Here is a 21068-nt window from a genome sequence, read left to right on the forward strand (position 1 = left end):
CTTTTCATTACCCAATCAGTCTCCTGTAATCAAAATCACTGCCTTTCATATATTCAACAAGATTTTATAGCAGCACAACTTAAAAGTAAACATTTTATTTTCATTAACACTTTTAGCATGCAACAATGACACAAGTCTGTTGTTCTTATGGAAACGTTTATTAATCTCAGGCACAGATGCCTTGCCTGTTTTGTGTTTTCCCTGTTCAAAGACACCTGATTTAACTCATCATGTAATTACTGAGCTTTTTTGGAGTTTAGTCAGTTTTTCAGCCCATACATATCATCTATTTGCTTTATCCCACATGTTTTAGTTTTTGTGGAAAATGATGCCCTGCATTCAGTGCTATATTTCACCCTATGTTTGCATTTCAGCTGTAATAAAATATAAATATTAATTGGTCAGAACTGGTTTGCCCATATACAATAATATACAGTATAATACACCACACACACATATCCATTTTCCATCCATTTTCTGTGCCGCTTATCCTACACAGGTTTGTGGGAAATTGGAGCCTATCCCCGAGGACTCCAGGCACCAGCCAGGGGTAGACAGGGTGCCAACCCATCGCAGGGCACAATCGCACACACCACAGACAATTTAGAGATCAGCCCACAACAAGTCTATGGACTGAGGGAGAAAACCGAAGTAGACGGAGGAAAACCCCAGAGCACGGGGAGAACATGCAAACTCTGCACACACAGGGAGGAGGTGAGAATTGAACCCCCAACCCTGGAGGTGCGAGGCAGATATGCTAACCCCTAACCCAAGTCCATCAACCTTATCATGATTAAAATAGCACTTTAAAAAATTTCTATTACAGTGTAATGGGAACAATTATACAGACAAACTGACATCATCTTAGATCATCAAAATTAATCCAGACTTAGTGAATGGATTGGGTTTGTCCCATTCTGAGTCTGCGAGACATGTTTGTGTTGTTTGTGCCAACGCCTGGCTTTGTTGTCCAGCCAAACAACTGGATTTACACACGCCCACAAAGAGTGAAAAAAAAAGAAAGAAACTTGGCACCCTCATTGGCAACTTCATTTCTTTAGTTCTTCAAAACAAGCCTTCTTCGGTTATAATATAAAAAAGTGCAGAGACCCTTTCCAAATTTATTTCACCTGCTAGTCATTATCAAAGGCTGTAAATACTTTAACTCTGCAAGAACTGCACTGTTAAATAAGCTTTGCAACTCAACATGAACCTAACAAGCACTGCTGTGAAGAAGCTGCTGCTAGTGTTAACATGGGGTAAGAGCCTGAGGTGGAGAATATGATGCAGGATCTGAACAGTTTAATGTGGAAAGTGTTTAATGTTTAATATCTGGAATACATTTCACTATAAATTGTTCAGATCCTGGATCATATTTGCAGGTTCTAATTGCCTTCTTAACTAGACTTCTTTTATTTTTGTTTGGCCTCAACACTGCAAAAATATTCAGGTACCACAACTTCTCAGATGAGTCACACTGTGGAACCTCTGACTCTCTGTGAAACAAGGTCCTGTTTACTCAGTGTGGTCCAGCCAATGCAGTGTCTACCAGGAGATTTTTATCCTGGTCAGGGTCATGTTGGATCCATTTGTGGGAACACTGGGCGTGAGACTGGAATATACCCTAAATGGGACACTAGTCTATTGCTCATTCCCATCTAGCATTAATTTAGAGTCAATCTACCGACAGGCAGGTTTTTGGGAGGTGGGAGGAAATCGGAAAACCCGGAGGAATCCCACATGGAGAACAATTCAAGATCAAACCAGGGGCCGTGGAGCTGTAAGGCAACAATGCTACCTGCTGCACAACTGTGCTGCGCCCCCCCCCCCTTGAGTATAACAAAGCTTTCATTTAAAACCTAGATTACACTTGATTTTAACTATGTGCATACATACACAGGATGGCTGCTGCACAACTCCTGTGGTCATTTTGAGTGTCACTTTGCATGTCGTTAGAAACGCTATCTGTCTGCATGGTGCAATACAAACATAATGAGGCAATATCATGTCGGAACCAGAATGAGAGAAAATTACTCTCTGTATTAATGACGAAATTGATAAAATGCCTAGCGTATTGTCTAGGCTATTCCATCGTTCCATGGGAAACAACATAGTAGCCTCCTCCACTGTCTGTGTGTTCATTGTTGAAATGCAAAACAAGAAGTAGAAGTCAAGGAAGATAATCCAATGCCAGCCAGGGATCTTTCAGCCCTACTCTGCTCCCTAGTGGATACAGCTTTTAATCCTCTGGCTATACATAAGGTACGAAGATGACTACGTGAACAATGCTGCTTGTGCAGCAGCTACATAAGCACACGTACATGTAGTGAAGTTGAAGTATATTTGTTTTATTGGTTACCATGAATTTTATATGTATATAGTGCATAGAGCTAAAGCAGTAAGGAAATGTGAATAGCGAGTATTGCTTAAACGTCTTCTCTGTAGAGCTTCTTTATAGATGTTCTTCTTTGAGAAAGCTTCTCAATACGCAAAAAGTGTAGCACTACAATCTGCAACTGAGCAGCTACTGTTAACAAGTACCAACAAACTATTATCACTTCGCTACTGGGCACAGACTTCAGCTTATACAGAACACAGACACTGGCAGACTTTCCTCTACCACATATGGAGCAAACTTATTAAACTCAAGCTCAAGGCCTACAGTTAACTGTTATTATTACTATATATTAAAATGTTTACAACCCATGTGATTTTTAATCTAATGCAATAACGTAAGTGAAATAAACCAATATCCAACCCAGCTGTTTAAAGTATTTACATATATGTAAATTTCTAATAGCCCTACACAGACAGAACTGGTAACACTAAGTTTAGTATGTTCAGTAAAACGCATTCATGTTCACTAACCACTTTATCCTGGTCAGAGTCATGGAGATGGGATCCGGAGCCATTCTCATAAACACAGAGTGTGGCAGGAAAAATGGGGAAAAAAAAATTAATTGAAACACATTTCTAAAATAAAATATATGAGGTTTAATTAAACAGTGATTAATTAAATGGTGACATAACCAGGAAGACTTTGTCACTTGTGACGCCCATCTCTACCTCACTGCAGTGAAACTATAGCAGGACAGAAACGGAAAAGTTGTATTTGTCACTGATTGATGTGCTTACCAGTGTACCATTCATGGGACACTATCTTTATGTTTCAGGAGATGTTAAGAACAGCTCCCAGTAACTTCTTTTGCATGAAACAGATACCACTAAATTAGTCATACACTTTTTTTTCATTTATCCAGCTTTCAATAATTTGAACTCCAGAATATAGTCTTTCTATATTATGCATTGATTGAACTACTGGAAATCATGAGCCGAACTCATATATTCAGAGCAGAACAGTAGCCGCTCTGTCCCTTATTGCGTAATATTAGTAAACAGCAGAAGAGGAGTGATGCTACTGAACGAGGACGACATGCGGAATGGAAGGAAAATAGCGAGAGCTTGTTTGGCACTCGGGAGAGGTTAGTGTTTCAGAGAAGGGTCCAAGTGAGGTTAAAACATCCATCACTGTAGCAAGTCAGCCAGCAGGCTCCTGCTTTAAACAGCCCTAAATGTCATGAGCAGGCAAGGCCTTTAGTGCGAGGGCCTCTTTTCACTGGAGTTAGTGGAACAGGCGCAGTCACCACACCATGTGTTCAGAGGAGACTTGTGAACAGGGCGCCAGAAAGAGACGCTCTTTGTGCTTTGTTGCATGGCATGTGTGTTTGGTAGTGTTTTTTACCTTGGAAGCTAACTCTGTCTTCATTCAATTCTCTGTCTCATTCAATTTAATGTTATACCAAGTAAAGAAATTATGGAAATTCTTATGTCATACATCCTTCATATTGACCAAGTTTATATATTGGTAGTAACTGTGTGGATTGTTTATGAAAAAAAGGTCTTTCAACTTGATTGTGCCAATGTTTAGGAAAAAAAAAAAAAACAACCAACAACTTTCTTTTCTTGGCCCAATTCCATTTGGTTAAATTGTATTCACTGGTAAAGCTAGAATATGTTGCTTTTATGTGCTATTTAGCTTTTGCACTAGTCTATTATTGTTTTTTTATTCTACTGTGGTTGCATTTCCTGCCCACTAAGCACTGTGCAAAACTGACTAACAGGCATCTAAGGACACCTCTGTCTGCTGGTTAACACTGGTTAACACACTGATCTGAATGTTATATTAGTAATTATATTATACAGATTATACAGTATGGAACAGGTCATTCTTTTTTGCAGAATATTCTATAGGTTTCTTACCCCCTCCCAAAGGAATTCTGACCAATTACGCCATCTACTCCTGAAGGAATTCTGACCAAACATTTTCACCCTGAAGGAATTATAACCAATTCCACCCACTCCTGAAGGAATTTAATGAGTGAAATGTTGAGCCCAATTTACAAACAGGTGAAATGTCGACCTTCTGAAAAGTATGTTAATTTATGCACTCAATACTTGGTCGGGGCTCCTTTTACATGAATTACTGCATCAATGTGGCGTGGCATGGAGGCGATCAGCCTGTGGCACTTCTGAGGTGCTCTGGAAGCCCAGGTTGCTTTGATAGCAGCCTTCAGCTCATCTGTATTGTTGGGTCTGGTGTCTCTCATAGATTCTCTATGGGGTTCAGGTCAGGCGAGTTGGCTGGCCAATCAAGCACAGTAATACCATGGTCAGTAAACCAGTTACTAGTAGTTTTGGCACTGTGGGCAGGTGCCAAGTCCAGCTGGAAAAGGAAATCAGCATCTCCATAAAGATTGTCAGCAGATGGAAGCATGAAGTGCTCTAAAATCTCATGGTAGACGCTGCATTGACTCTCGACTTGAGAAAACACAGTGGACCAAGACCAGCAGATGACATGGCACCTCAAATCATCACTGACTGTGGAAACTTCACACTGGACTTCAGGCAGCTCGGATTCTGCACCTCTCCACTCTTCCTCCAGATTCTGGGACCTTGTTTTCTAAATGAAATGCAACATTTACTTTCATCTTCCCCATGATTGTGATTGTGTGTACTGAACCAGACTGAGAGATTAAAGGCTCAGGAAACCTTTGCAGGTGTTTTGAGTTAATTAGCTGATTAGAGCTTTTCCCAGGTCAACATTTCTGTATTATAAATTCTTTATTCTAATATTTTGAGATACTGGATTGTTGATTTCCATGAGCTGTAAGCCATAATCATCAAGATTGAAACAATAAAAGGCTTGAAATATTTCACTTTATGTGTAATGACTCTAGAATATATAAAAGTTCCACTTTTTGAATTAAATTACTGAACAAAATGAACTTTTCCATGATATTGTAATTTTTTGACATGCACCTGTATAGGAGAGAACTGGTTTGGTTCAGGATTGATTGCATTTTGTTTATTTTTTGTTTATATTCTTTTTTGTTTCAATTAGTTTACAATAAAACAAGCTAATTGCCTGCACAAAATACAATAGCACTTTATAAATATGATATAATATGTAAGGATAAAGTTTACAGTGGCTTCATAATTTGATCAAAAACATAAAAAAAGCAAAACACACCTGATGTGCATACTTCGTTTTTTATTTTCTAGAAGTAGAGTTAAAAAAAACTTGCTATATTTTTGGTAGTTAATTAAGAGAAGCTACACTGCCATCTTGCGCTGACCAAAGTGACTTGAACACACCTGACATCGTATTTACAACTTCCAAACCTGTACATATGAATGTCCCAGGAGGACTTGAACGCACAGTCTGTCTCTGTCCCGATGCACACTTCTATAATATCTACTTTATTAACAGATGTACAAAAATATTGAAGCCAAGTGTTTAAAAAAACCTCACTGTACAGTTTTAAGTCTTGTGGTATTGTGACATACACGGAGGGCTCTTCTTTCAGAAACAACTTAAACCATAATATAACTTTCATTTATAGAACTTTTAATAACCATTACATCTAAACAAGTGTTATGATCCAGTTATGATCATCCTGGTTAGTTTTTGTTCAAAAATACTCTAACTATTGGAATTAATGATTGCTACAAGTGCTTACTCCAGTAAAACAGCCTCCTGTGGGTGCTGTGGTACAGAGAGCTGAGTGTGCAGTGGGGAAGAAAGGAACCAAGGCTGAAGGTAATAGCCAGGATTTACACAGAGCACTGACAGCACTCTGGACTCATATATAATTGTGGATTATCTGGTGAATTCTTCGGCTTTGCTGCAATGGAAATGATCCACTGCTTAGCATATAAATGATCACAGAATAAATGGCCAGACAAAGGTCTCATCTCTGGAAAGATTTTCCAAAAAATGACAAAAGCCTTGTGTTTATACATGTTTATGTTTTCACTCATTTGCTCCTTTCATCAATGATACATGTTAAGGATTCAAACATGAGCCCTTAACAAAAAGGCTCAAGAAATGTTTGTTTTGTATTGCTCTTTCAAAGAACTCGCTGGTGGCTGGAATTATAAATATATAATTACAGAATTGTCCATCACACAGCACTGACAATCTCTGTGCTCCTTAAAGACACAAGGCTGCTTAAACAGCCGAACTCTTTTGAACCACATGAGATACAATCTGGGAAGAAAAATTTCTCACACTGGCACAGACTCACATACTAACATCAGTGTACACTCTATGAGCTGCGTATTTTGTGCCTAAGCTCCAGAGAAACATCTCTACAAGCCTTTCATTTGGAAACACACCACAACCCCAAAGCTGTAAATCATCTGCTCATGTTCATCTTGAGAAACAGAATTGCTGGGGCACATTGTAAGAGATTTTTCTTTTACTTTTTACTTGCATTAATAATAATAATAATAATAATAATAATAATTATTATTATTATTATTATTAGTAGTAGTAGTAGTAGTAGTATTTTGCATATTATTATCAATAATAATAATAAGAAGAAGAAGAAGAGGAAATGGAAAACAAACAAACAAAAAATCAATAAAGTATATATAAACAAACAAAGAACACAGACAAGAAGAGTAAGAGTATAATAGTACTGTGTGAAGAGTTAATCAGGATAAAGAAAGACCGTAGAAAAATTTATACCAGCAATCCTTGTACACTTATCAAAAAATATGATTTAAGTTGTGTACACAATTAAACCTTCCAAAATTCTTGAAAAAAAAAGCCAAAAGGTTATTATCTAAGTAACCACACAGTCACTGCAAAATCTGCTTCTGTAATATATCGCAGTAGGGTGTAAATACCTACTGGAATAACTAAACACTGATATTAAAATAAACTAGAAGAACTAGAAGAGGAGAAAAGAAAATAATGAAAGGAAGTAAATGTCAGTGAAAAGCACCGAGAGTCTTCCTAAGAAATCAAAAGGAGATGAAATAAAGCTCAGGTTACAGCTGTAGTGAAAAGCAGTACAGGAGAGCAGTCAGAGTGTCTCAGGGCTCAATTGTGCTCTCTGACCCTGAAGCTGACCCTGTGACCTGACCCTACACCAGGCCATGTTCCAAACCATAGGTGCTGCAAAAGCAGAAGACCTGTGAGGCCCTAAACACACAGACATGCAGCACACAGAATATAAAAAATAACTAAAAACTATTTAAAAACAAATGAAAAACTGTTTATTTCAAACCACTAAATCCTTTAAGTTAGCTTATTACAAAGAATCATTTTTATAATTTCTGAAACATTTAAGTTGATTTAGATGTGAACGTATTAAACTAAGTATAAACTACTTGAGTATAAAATCTCATTCTTGCTCTTTCAGAGAATTTTTCATTATTTCCTTTTCCAGTCATTTTTTTTTTTTCGCACTTACATTTTTCTTCCTGTTATGAATTACAGTGAAGTAAAACATTCAGTCTGTCTATAAATTGATTCACATTTCTTCCTATCTGTTTCTCCCTAGAGTTATGGAAATGCTGCACTTCTGTGAACTCTTCTATTGGACCATGACCACTTATCAAAGACAGCGGAGATGAACCATCAAACCATGTTAAAAGCCACAGCCTTGACATAAGGCATTAAGGAAAAGTGTCTCTTATACATGTGCAACTTGTGAACAAACCAATATTTAGCGCCAGATCTCAGCTGCATTATGAGTGGGTTAATTGAGAACACTTGTTCTCTTTAGTGTGGTTTATGATAGCAACACATAAATATTTAATCCTGTCGGCTCATGGTGAGGATAAAAGATAAATAAGTCGAAAGTTCTCTTTTCTAAAGCGGTGCAATTTCTCACAATTTGGTGCCAATACCCTGAGGACTTGAAGGTGAGATGTTTAAAGTTTTTTGTTGCGGTCCAGATCAAATGCTAAGGCACTTATGTTGTATTTATTGTCTCTTAGTCTTCTATTTTCTTCCTAATAAATGAATGACAGACACCTCAAGGTAGGCAGGCAACTCTTTTGTAGATAGCTTTGTATTTCCCCCCCAGGGTCAGTAAGGATCAGGGTTTTTTGTTTAACTGTGATTTGTGAACGCAGAAGAGAGGAGAGAGAACAGAGCTAATTGGTTTCATATGTTGTATTATTGGTTGATTTAAATAATCACAGACATGGAGGGCTGGTGGGAGCATGACCCTCAACCTCCTGGCTGCTTATAGAGCTGCTGTGTAGACGGCAAAGTGTAAAATCCCCCTGTTTTACACACATACACGCCATCACCTCCTAGGTTGACTCTAATCTAAAAAAATATTGTCAAATGTTTAGGGCAAGGTGAAGCTATAAACAGGAAGAGTGTCGTCTACATCTTATTTCTGGCAGATTCATATTTCTCAACATCACAAAAGCAAAGTGGAAAAAAGAGCAGTAATAAATTAAGGTATGGCATTAGAGGAACATCAAAAGATGTTTTAGCTGGTGCCTTGATATGTATAACCCTTTTAAAACTTTTCTTCTGGAAAGAAGACTAAAGAAACAGTTCCATCACTCCAGTCTCATACCTGTGAGATCCCTCTTTAGCTTTCGCATGTCTTTCAAGAGGTCGTCGAACTTGACTTGAGCAGCGAGGAAAAAGTCCTGAGGCTCAGGCAGTGGGAAAATACTCTTATCCGTCCCTGCATCCTGAGACGAACAACAGAGCATGTACTTCAGACGCAAAGTTACCCACTATTCACCAACAACAATTCAGCACTTGTCAGTAGTACTTACCTTATCTAGGTTTCGTAGGTAGTAGGACACCACGTAATCCACCAGACTGATGCGATTGTCCTGTGAATGGAAAAAGGGTTAGAGTGAGCTGGGCACTTTAAACAAAATTCATAATGCCTGTAATAAGTTGCTGGAATGTTTGAACTAAATGGAATAACAACATATTTCTCTACAACTGAACCTACTGAATGTCTACACTAAGAAATATCTAAGCCACAGATTAGGACTTAAAAATGTTTTTTTCTACCAAGTTTGTTATGTTTTCATGATAGGAAACTTCAGCAGGCATTATCTTGCTTATGGCATGACCACTGCATTCAAAAATGACATAAAAATAGTGCAAACAAATAATAACAACATGATTCTAGCTATTTATTTGCTTGTTTGTTTTTACCTATTTCCTTCACCCCCAACTGCTATGGTTACTATGTTATTGTACCAATGGTAACATGAATGCTAGCTGATAACATTAAAGGTAAAGACAAATAATTTGAAATTAATTTATTAATTTATCAATTAATTGTGCAATTTAATTAATAAATAAGTAATTAATTAATTAATTAAGTAAGTAAGTAAATAAATTATGTGGTGTGATGTAGATAGAGTATCTGTTCATGTAACTTCTCTTCCAGTCCCTTAATTTTTTAACATAGTTTTATACTCTTCATTTAAAACTAACGGTGAAATTTATGTCATTAATTTTTTTACTGACATGTTGCATGATAACAATGGCAACATAAAAACCTTCATTCAGGAAACCTACATATAGGCCTGGTGTAAATTGTGATATACAGTTGCATTCAAAATTATTTAACCCCATTGCAAATCAGGTTTATTGTCAATATTTACAGACTTTCAGCTGTTTGCAATGAACAAATCAAACAAAAGCAATTTAACAAAAGGAATGCTTCAAGTGGTTTCCCCAAATTCAACTGAAAATACAACTTATAATGATTTCTCCAGTTTCAAAATTATTCAACCCCCTGAATAGAATCCCTCACAACAGCAAAATATGCAAAACAATTGTTGTCTCAAGCACATCTGATGCAGCTAATCAAGGGCTTCATTAGTTGCACCAGGTGTGCTTGAGCTGGAACACATGAAACACCTGAACTGGCTAGGGGCAGAAATATATGAAATACCTGAATGGGGCAGAAAAAGGAAGCTATCAACGGCTGCAACCAAATTTCTGAGAAGGCAGGTTGTGAAAAACCCTTGAGTAAAATGCAAAAGACCTGCAGCAAGACTTGGTGGCAACAGGCACTGAGGTTTCAGTGAGCACATTAAGGCGCGTACTAAAAGCAGAAGGTTTCCATGCCAGAACTCCAAGACGTACACCACTACTGACCCAATATCACATGAAAAGTTGGCTCAAAATCATATAAATAGGCTACAGAAGTTTTTGGAATCTGTTCTGTGGAGCAATGAAACAAAACTGGAACTTTTCGGCACAATACATTAGCGGTCTGTCTGGAGGAAGACGAATGAAGAAAGAACACTCTGTCCACAGTCAAGCATGGTGGTGGCTTGGTGATGCTCTGGGGCTGCTTTGCATTCTCTAGCACTGGAAACCTGCAGCCTGTGGAAGGCAAGATGCATTCATTGAAGTATCAGGAAATCCTAGGAGAAAACGTTGTGCCACTTGTGAGGAAGCGGAAGCTTGGGTGACATTGGACCTTCCAACAGGACAATGATCCCAAGCATACCTCAAATTACACCAAGGCTTGGTTGCAGAAGAAGTCCTGGAAGATTCTACACGGCCATCACAGTCAAACCCAAGAATATTTCTGAACTGGAGGCCATTGCTCATGAGGAATGGGTTTAGATTCCTCATGAACGATGCCAGAAGCTATGCATCTCGTTTGCAGCAGGTCATAACAGTAAAAGGGTGCTCTACTAAGTACTATACATGCTTGCCATGAAGGGGTTGAATAATTTTGAAACTGGAGAAATCATTTTCAGTTGAATTTGGGGGAAACCACTTGAAGCATTTGTTGTGTTGAACTATTTCAATTGCTTTTGTTTGAGTTGTTCATTGCAAACAGCTGAAAGTCTGTAAATTTTGACAATAAACCTGATTTGCAATGGGGGATGAATAATTTTGATTGCAATTGTATGATTATTGTCACACCTTCATTCAAACATCACTACACAGCATCATAAGCCTTGATTATGAGCTGCAATTATGTTTATGTATACTTATGAGCTGCCTCAATATAATGGATTAATATCAGCTAATCAGAAACAAGCATATTTAATAGTCATGATTAAATATACACTCAGAATTATATTTGAACCAGCACTGCCTTTGACTGTGATCGTGAGGTTGTGTTTAACCACCCTGCTCTTGACATCCTTCAGCTTGGGAAGAATTTCTAAGCCAAAACCATCAGCCTGCCCTCTGGTCCTGTTCCCACCGTTCATATAGTTCCCAAAGGCCAGGATGAGACCTATCACTTCTTTAATACTGTCCCTTTCCAAGAGACCCTGCAGGATCACACAAAACCACAGATACATTACGTGCAAATCACTACAAATAAGGAAATCATAAATAGCCTGCCTGTTCCACTAAAAAGGGATAGTTCCTGTTCAATTATAACCATTATATTAAATACAATAATTCTGATCGCAGCATTAAAGTCTGGTAGCACTGCCTGGACATACCTTACACACTGTGGAGATGATCTCCACTTTACCATGGATGGATGATATGGAGTCCAGAAACACAGCTTGGAATATGATGCAGTGAGCTCGGCCGGCAAAATCCGGAATCTGGGCCAGTTCGTATAGGAATCTTTTAAGAAAAAGGTGAAGGAAAGTAACACAATATCCATAAGAACTAGCACACTTACACATGACCTTTTTTCAGTTTGCATGCAAATTGGAGATACATCAGGGAAGACCTGGTTTTTAACACAAACTGCAAAATCTGGATGCAACTAAGCGCTATTAAGTGTGATTTTCTTAAGAACCTAAGCTATCACCAAAACAAAGTGTCATAGACTCATTTTCAAGTTAAATAGCATACTGCTGGAATCAATAATTCAAACCTCAACACAAACAAGTTAAACAGTCCTGACTCATTCTCCAGAAAATGGCTTGTAGTTGGAGTAAGGTTTAGTCATTACTGCTGGTGACCTTCATTTATGATTCTTATTTAGTGTTGTTAGTCCAAAAATCTTGTAACGAGAAGTTCAAGCTATTTAAAATTCCACATGCAGCTTAGTATTTCAAATATTGTCATAACCGATATTTAACTAAATTATCAAAAACTAATTTGTCATAAATTTATGGTGTGATATGCACTGAAGAAAACTTGGATGTGATACCATCATGCCATGAAGGCAGGTTTTTAGTTTCTTAAATCATTATCTTATAATGATGTTTGAATAATATTATGCTTTATACCAACAAACTTGAGGAAACAATTTAAACAATATTCATTTTAAAAACACTCATAAAAAAAGACATACTGTTCAGGCTTATCCAAAAGTTTGACTTCATCCTCTTTTGAGTTCTCGTAATGTTTTTTGATCTTCTCCAGTTCATCATTCTGAGCCCTCTGTAATCAAATCCAAACAATTACTGGCACAACACAATGCAGCCTCTAATGATAAGTAAATCCAGGTAATAAAAATCTAGAAAACAGTCAAAGTATTGCTTAACAGAGTCATAAATGTGTTACTCCAGGATAATATTGAAACAGAACATTATAAGTGTCATTTTGACATTAACAAAAATATAAAAATGTATTAAAAATATAAACCAAATAAACAAAAGCCAAAACCTTACATAAGAAATTACTCACATTTTCATATAAAGCCTCAATCGTCTCCAAATCCACTATTGAGTTGTCCACAGTGAGAACAGCTGCAACAGGAAATCAGTTTATTTAATCAGCTGCATTACTGAGAATTAGCTGTTGTTTTGGAATGCATGTACATTTTCTCCTGACATGTGTGAATATTTACTGGATTTCATTAGATATTTCATATTTCTACACCTTACCATAATGCATGTGGTAAAACAACATAAAGTAACTAATAATGAAGAAAATGAGTGTAGACAATGCTTGAACATGAACAGCTATGATAGTGACATACTTTACTGTTTTATTTTTTACAATGGCTTACACTGATACACTGAAACACAAATAACCTTGTGCTGTCATGCTTAAAACACCACCAACGTGTCGGGGAATGATAAAGTTTACCAGACAAACTGGAAAAATCCGGGCATCTCATTTTAGTGTGTCTTTTGCACTGTAATGTTTTGGTCTGCTATTGTGGCAGCGGGGTGTGGTCGAGCATCAGCTGTTAGCCCGAGTTTGTTTCTGTGTGTCCGTTTGTGCTTTCAGTGCCTCCCGTAACAAGAGAGAGAGAGAGAGAGAGAGAGAGAGAGAGAGAGTGAGACGTCCAGCAAAGAGACGTGTGTGTGTGCGTGCGTATATAGTTAAATTAGTCTGCTGAAAAGCAAAAGTAAAAATAGAGAGAATAAAAAACCCTTTTGTCTTGTAATTAGTCTACTTCCCTCTTCTCATTCCCGACCTAACCCAGAAGTGTTACAGCGATATAATGATAACAAAACAATCAAGTCAAATAAAAGACAAAAGTTTATTTATTACATTTTCTTTTCCACATTATTCAGATTACTATAAGATTAATAATAATAAGAAACAACAGTCGCGGATTTAGCGTCTAATAAAACATTCAAAACAAAAACAGGGCGCAGCAAAACATTAAACTGCAGTTTACCAAAAATATTTTACTTTTCTTACAAAGAAATATTAAAATAACAAAAATCATATATTTAAGTATGTTACAATTTTTGAGTTTATCGGACATTTAGACTTTTTAACAGGCAAAAACACGTAATTCACACTGCAGTATATGTGATTTTAGTTTCTCTTGTATATTTCAATATACCACTGAAGAACGAGAACACAATACAGTTGAATACATTGCCAACCATATTTCAGTCCATACAGGATTTCGCAGCATTTTTGTGTGATTGTTGTGGCCAAAAATGCTTGATTTTGCTGGGGCTTTTAACAAAAATTGTGATGCAACTTGTGGACTTCCCTTTCAAAGGGAACTCAACATTGCGTGAGCGTTACGCTGTGGGAAGCGCCCTCTCCGCTGGATTTTGGAGCTCGCGTCGCAACTCCTTCTTCCATTATGGAAAGCCAAAAAAATAAAAATTGTGCCAAAAATGGAGAGCAGCTCTCAAGCATATAAAGAGCTGCTTGAAGTGATTACTAAGGCTGGACGAGCTTTTTCTCCCCAGTGAAAATAAATCTCCCTCACACCATAGAAAACTCCCCTTTTTTCCAGAAGTGCATGATGAAATATCACGCTTCTGTGGAAAACCATACATAAGCCGTATTTATAACCGCGCAATGTCGGATTATTCGGCTATCATGGGGAATGAACGGCACGGCTATTTAACTATGCCGAAGGTGCAGGAGGTGCTTACGAGCTACCTCTCTCCATTGACGGCAGGTAATTTAGGTGGGCCGGCTTTGCCATCCAAGCCATGTAAGGCCACCTCGGTGCTGGTGGGCAAGGCTTATGCGATAGTAGGTCTTGATTGTGGGTCACTGCATACAATGGCAGTGTTGCAGGCCTACCAAGCAGACCTGCTGAGTGAGCTTGACATACGGCGGCATTCAGAGTGTGGTGGCCCGCCTCCCCCTGCGGAGAGCCTGGGGAACCAGGCGACCACAGTCCCAGCTAGCTAATAGGCCTGATCTGAGAATGGTCATAAAGGCCAAGCAGAAACAGGAGGATCCCTTTTGGACAAAGGGGCCATAGAACATGTACTCCGTTCCCTGAAGGAGGGAGGTTTTTACAGCTGTTATTTCATTGTCTGCAAAAAAGATGAGAGTATGCGGCCAATTTTAGATCTGCGACATCTCAACGTACTCTTCAGACATACAGGTTCAAGATGCTGATGCTCAAACTTATCATTCCACAGATTCAGTTCAAGGCCTGGGTTGTGACGATAGCTCTAAAACATGCATATTTCCACATAGAAATATCGCCCTGTCACAGGAAGTTCCTGAGGTTCACGTTTGGAGGCAATGCATACCAATATTGGGTTCTTCCCATCAGGTTAGTGTCACAAAGTGCGTGGATGCCATTCTGGCTCCCTTCCAACTCCAGGGCATCTGTGTACTAAACTACCTGGACGACTGGTTAATTCTAGCACGATCCAGGGAACTGGTGATTCAACATCGAGATGTTGTTTTTCGCCCACATGAAGAGCTTGGGGCATAGGTTGAACCTCAAGAAAAGTATGCTCTCTCCAGTGCAGAGGACAATGTTTCAAGAGGTTATAAGGATTTTACGATGATGAGGGCATTACTATCCCCAACATGCGTAGGGTCAATCCTATCAACATTGAGCAAGATAAAGCTGGATCTTGGCATCCCCTCCAGTCTCTATGTGAGACTGTTGGGGCTTATGGCAGCAGCAGCCAACATCATACCATTGGGCCTATTGCACATAAGACTGTATCAGTGGTGGCTGAAAAGTCAGGGGTTTTGTCCGAGGACGAAACCTCTGAGAGTAATCAGTGTCACGTGGCGATGCCTACGTGCTCTGAGAATTTGAAGGTATCCCCGGTTTCTAACCTTGGGTCACACTCTAGGGGTGTCTCCTTATCACAAGACGGTAATGACAGATGCACGGTCTTAGATGGCTGTCCAGCTCACGGTCTCTGGAGTGGCCCTCATCTGGAGTGTTATATAAATCACCTAGGAATGCGGGCCGTATTTCTAGCACCGAAATTCTTTCTTCCTCAATTAAGAGGTCACCATGTGTTCGTTGTGATAGACAACACAGCGGTGGTCTCATATATCAACCACCAGGGAGGGTTACGTTCATGCCCCCTGTTCAGGCAGGCGCAACTACTTCTTCTCTGGGCAGAGGGAAAGTACTTGTAAGTGAGTGCAAAGTACATTCTGGGTAACCAGACATCCTGTCGAGGCAGGGGCTGAAGGGTTGGAGGCTCCAAGCTCAAGTGGTGGAGTCTGAATGGCGGTGAATCGGCCAAGCGTAAGTGGATATGTTCGCCTCCATGGACACAACACACTGCCCGCTGTGGTTTGCCCTCACTCCTCCCGCACCATTGGGGCTGCACACCATGGTGCACACATGGCATCTGTACACTTTTCCCCCAATCGCTCTGCTTCCACAAGTTCTAGTGAGAGTTTGCCAAGGCCGTCTACATCTGCTGCTAGTAGCACCTTACTGACCAGCTCGAAAATGGTTGTCAGAGGTAATATCCATGCTAGATGGCACTCCTTGGGAGATTCCCATCCATCTACTGTCTCAGGCCGGAGGGCTGATTTATCACCCTCGGCCGGAACTATGGAAACTGTGGTTCTGGCCCTCGAGGGGCACTGGCTCATAGATTCTGGTCTCACAACTGAGGTTGTAGAGACCATGTTGAACACTAGAGCACCATCAATGAGGAAATTGTATGTGCTCAAGTGGTGACTTTTTGTCTCGTGGTGTGAGGAACGTCAGCTAGACCCAGTGAACTGCACAATAGCTACAGTCCTGGAGCTCTTACAAGGACGTTTCTCAGCAGGGTTGGCTCCTTCTACATCAGGGTCGATGTGGCCACCATTTCGGCCAGCCACATCCCTATTGATGGAGCCTCTGTGGGGCAATGTCCTCTAACTTCGAGGTTTATGCATGGTGTTAGGTAGCCGAGGCCCATCTGCAGACCAGGCATACCTTCCTGGGACCTTTCTGTGGTCCTGGAAGGTCTGTCAGGTGCCCCATTTGAGCCCTTAGAGTCAGCCTCAGAGAAGCTTCTGACTCTAAAGGTAGCTCTTCTGCTGGCCCTGACAGCTCTCAAGCGAGTTGGAGATCTACAAGCTCTCTCTGTTGCCCCTTCCTGCCTTGGCTTTGCCCCTGGATTTGCCAAGGCCTTCCTATATCCTAGGCCAGATTATATTCCTAAAGTGCCTACGTCTGCTGCCCAGCCAGTAGTGTTGCTTTCTGCCCTCCTCCGTTCCTCACACAAGAGAAACAAGAGAAACTGCACATACTGTGTCCAGTAAGGGCTCTCTGTACTTACGTCCACCACTCCAGCCAGTGGCATAATTCGGAGCTGCTGGTCTACTATGGCGGCAACAGTAGGGGTAATGCTGTGTCGAAGCAGCGCATCTCTAATTGGATAGTGGAAGCAATCTCTATCGCTTATGAGGCACGTGTTCTCACTACGCCTCTGGGCAAAAGGGCTCATTCCACTAGGGGGTCGCCTCCTCAAAGGCTTTGTCCAAAGGTGTACCCTTACAGTATGTATGTGCTGTGGCGGCGTGGTCTATGCATACATGCACACATTCATTCGATATTACAACCTGGATATCCGTTCCACCCCGGGCACGAGTGTCTTGCAGTGACCCTCGGGCTCGGACCTTTTGAACAGGCCATGCCCTCAGTATGACGGAATGGGTATTGTTCCCATAGCGTAAAGCTCACGCAACATTGCGTTCCTTTTGAAAGGGAATGTCTGGGTTACCCTGTTCCCTGAAAAGGGAACGAGACATTCCGTAGCTTTGTCATACTGGGGCATGCCTGTGAATTGTGTCTTTGCTTCAGATAATAGAGACTGATGGTGCGTTCACAGTTTCTGTTTTTATATCATGCGACGTGCTTAATTGCCATGTCACCTCATCACGGCAGGCCTATAAATAGGGCATGATGTTACACAAGCTTCAGATACCGGTCATGCGCGAGGGCGCTTCCCACAGCGTAAAGCTCACGCAACTTCTCGGTCCCTTTTCAGGGAACAGGGTTACATGAGTAACCCAGACATTTTGTGCATTTTTTTTTTTGCAGAAAACTACTTGAATTGGCAAAATTACACAAAGTTATTTTGCATGGACTTAGCCAATCTGTAATTGCAAAATCACCAAATCCTGTAGGGATTGACATTCTGTTTTTATAGAACTGAAAGGGAGATGGTGGACCACATACATTTTCACATGATCAGGACAGCGCATTTATAGTACAGCAGGTCAATTTATCACATCCCATTCCAACAGAACATCCACAACAGAATACAACTTCTGGTCAAAAAGCCTTTATACGGAGCACCCCTGGTGTCAGGTAAGAAAAAAAAAAACCAGCCATGTGTAAACCGTGCCCTCAGATTCATAATCAATGCCCACAGTAATCTGTGCCCTCAGTTTTGTAATCCATAAAGTTGGGTTTATATTGGACATTCGCTGCACATTCGAGCTTCTCTCTTCTATTTCTCATGAAATAAACACACAAAAAGGACATAATGTGTATTGTCTTAATAATGTGCATTGAGTGGACATAGAACCAATACAACTGAATATATTTTTTACATTTTCTCCCGTTAAAGCCCGCGGAAGCCAATCTTTGGGAAACACAGGTCATCAACGCTTTATAATGATGGAGTCATTTGATTTGGTTTTACATGATTTGGTTTTACATGTGTAACTCCTATAAGCAATGTTTTATATGGCACAATAAGTTTATATGTGTAATAAAAAGGTATATAATTAATAATATATATGCTATAAAAAAGGCAAATACTTTATCCATACTGTATCCTAACACTGCAATAAGATATCGTGTGAAGTAGATGACTATACACTCAGTAGAATCTTATACAGTTGCCCACGTCATGCACTTTTTAGACGGTCCCTTACTGACTCCATTACTATAATGCGCTGATGACCTGCGTTTCCCAAAGACTGGCTTTAATGGGAGAAAATAAAAAAAATATATTCAGTTGTATTGGTTCTATGTCCACTCAATACACATTATTAAGACAGTACACATTATGTCCTTTTTGTGTGTTTATTTATTGAGAAATAGAAGAGAGAAGCTCGAATGTGCAGCGAATATCCAATATAAACCCAACTTTAACGCGGTTTACAAATCTGAGGGCACGGATTACAAATCTGAGGGCACTGATTACCAATCTGAGAGCACGGTTTACACATGGCTGTTTTTATTTTTTCTTACCTGACACTAGGGGGGCTCCGTACCTTTAATATGTATAAGTAAGATATTTTTTATAGCGTACCTGTTATCACTTCATTATTTTGTATTGCACCGATTACAGTGCACTACTGTAACTACTTATTTATGTAATAATCTCATTGCTCCGAAGACTTTTTTATCTGAAGTCTGTGGTTTTATGGATGTATGGAATATATTCTTTCTACAGAATTATGTGTTATGAGTTATTATGAGGTGCCTTCGCCGTGTATGTGGAGTTTGCATGTTCTCCCCGTGCTTTGGGGGTTTCCTCTGTGTACTCCAGTATTCTCCCCAGTCCAAAGACATGCACTTTAGGCTGACTGGCATTTCCAAATTGTCCGAAGTGTGTGAATGTGTGTGCTTTGTCCCCTGCAGTGAGTTGGCACCCCATCCAGGGTGTCCCCTGCCTTGTGCCCGGAGTTCTCTGGGATAGGCTCCAGGCTCCCCGCGACCCTGTGTAGGATAAGCGGTATGGAAAATGGATGGATGGATGGAGTTATTATGAGGGAAACTAAAAGCTCACTTGTGCTCAGCTTAATTTTAATATATTTTTTCCACTGTTCTCACCTTTTATATATATTTCACTAATATACTGTACATATTTTACCATTTTTCTAGCTCTTTAATGAATTCCCATATTTAAGTAGAATACTTTCAGTAATTAATTTCAGTAGTATCTATCAGTTGATCATTGTTTCATTATGAGCAATTTTTTCCAGACATTGTTTTGCTTTTTTCAGACAGAGTGCTTTGGTGAATTGAGTTTGGGGTTTTGGGGTTTATAGGTACTGAAAAAAATAGGATCTCATTTCAAAAAATGCATTTTAACCTTTGCAAAATAATGCATAATGTGCTTTATTATGCAATGCAAGGATGGAGATGACATGTTAAGGATTTTGGTAACAAGACATAGTACATAGTTCATAGGGTGTGTCTCATCTTTCTCTCTTATGGTTTTTCACACACACACACACACACACACACACATTCACACACACACACACAAATACACATACACACAGGGGACTAAGCCTCTAGGCCATGGGTCATGGCCAAAAGCCTGTAATTGCTTAACCTCAAGACCCACACATGCAGAACTACCACAGTTCTATAATGATCTATATTGCTTAAGAAGAAAAGAGAAGAGAAAAGAAAAGAAGAGAATAGTAAAGAGGAGATAAGAGAACAGAATAGTAGAGAAGAGAAGAAAATAGAATAGTAGAGAGTAGAGTAGAATAGTAGAGTTGAGAAGAGAACAGTAGAAAAGAGAAGAGTAGAGAAGAGAAGAAATGAGAAGAGCAGAGAAGAGAATAGTAGAGAATAAAGTAGAATAATTGAGAAGAGAAGAGTAAAGAGGAGAGAAGAGAATAGTAAAGAGGGGAGATGAGAAGAGAAGGAAAGAGAATAGTAGAGAATAGAGTAGAATAATGGAGAAGAGATGAGAAGAGTAAAGAGGAGAGAAGAGAAGAGAATAGTAAATAGGAGAGGAGAGGAGAGAAGACAAGAGAAGAAAATGAAAGAGAATAGTAGAGAATAGAGTAGAATAGTGGAGAAGAGAAGAGTAAAGAGGAGAGGAGAGAAGAGGAGAAATGAGAAGAGCAGAGAAGAGAAGAGTAGAGACAAGAAGAAAAGGGAAGAAATGAGACGAGAATAGTAAAGAGGAGAGTAGTGAAGAGAAGAGTAGAGAAGATAAGAGAAGAGAAGAGCTTTTTGACTCACAGGTCCAGTATATTATGTTTCTATAACCTACATTACATACAACTAAGTTGCACTGTGATTTTACACAGCGATGATTTAGCAGACTGACAAACTTTCTGGCTTCCCTCTGCAGACGACCCTCCAAATGATAGTCTATCTGCTTTCCTCTGTTGAGCTTTGCAATTTGCTAACAGTCTCACTGACAACATGTACAGCAGATGCGGATGAGGTTTTTTTTTT

At 39.5% G+C, this 21068-nt stretch overlaps 1 protein-coding gene across 1 annotated transcript in view; it reads right to left on the minus strand.

Moving 5' to 3' along the window:
• LOC128613204 (formin-like) overlaps window positions 1-21068 on the minus strand; it is a 67411-nt gene that overhangs the window by 24391 nt on the left and 21952 nt on the right. The window contains 6 exon segments of the mRNA XM_053633845.1: window positions 8889-9009; window positions 9097-9156; window positions 11437-11583; window positions 11761-11890; window positions 12570-12658; window positions 12905-12966. Coding sequence (XP_053489820.1) covers window positions 8889-9009; window positions 9097-9156; window positions 11437-11583; window positions 11761-11890; window positions 12570-12658; window positions 12905-12966 — 609 coding nt within the window.

Source organism: Ictalurus furcatus, chromosome 9 (assembly GCF_023375685.1).
Source record: "Ictalurus furcatus strain D&B chromosome 9, Billie_1.0, whole genome shotgun sequence".
Lineage (NCBI taxonomy): Eukaryota > Metazoa > Chordata > Actinopteri > Siluriformes > Ictaluridae > Ictalurus > Ictalurus furcatus.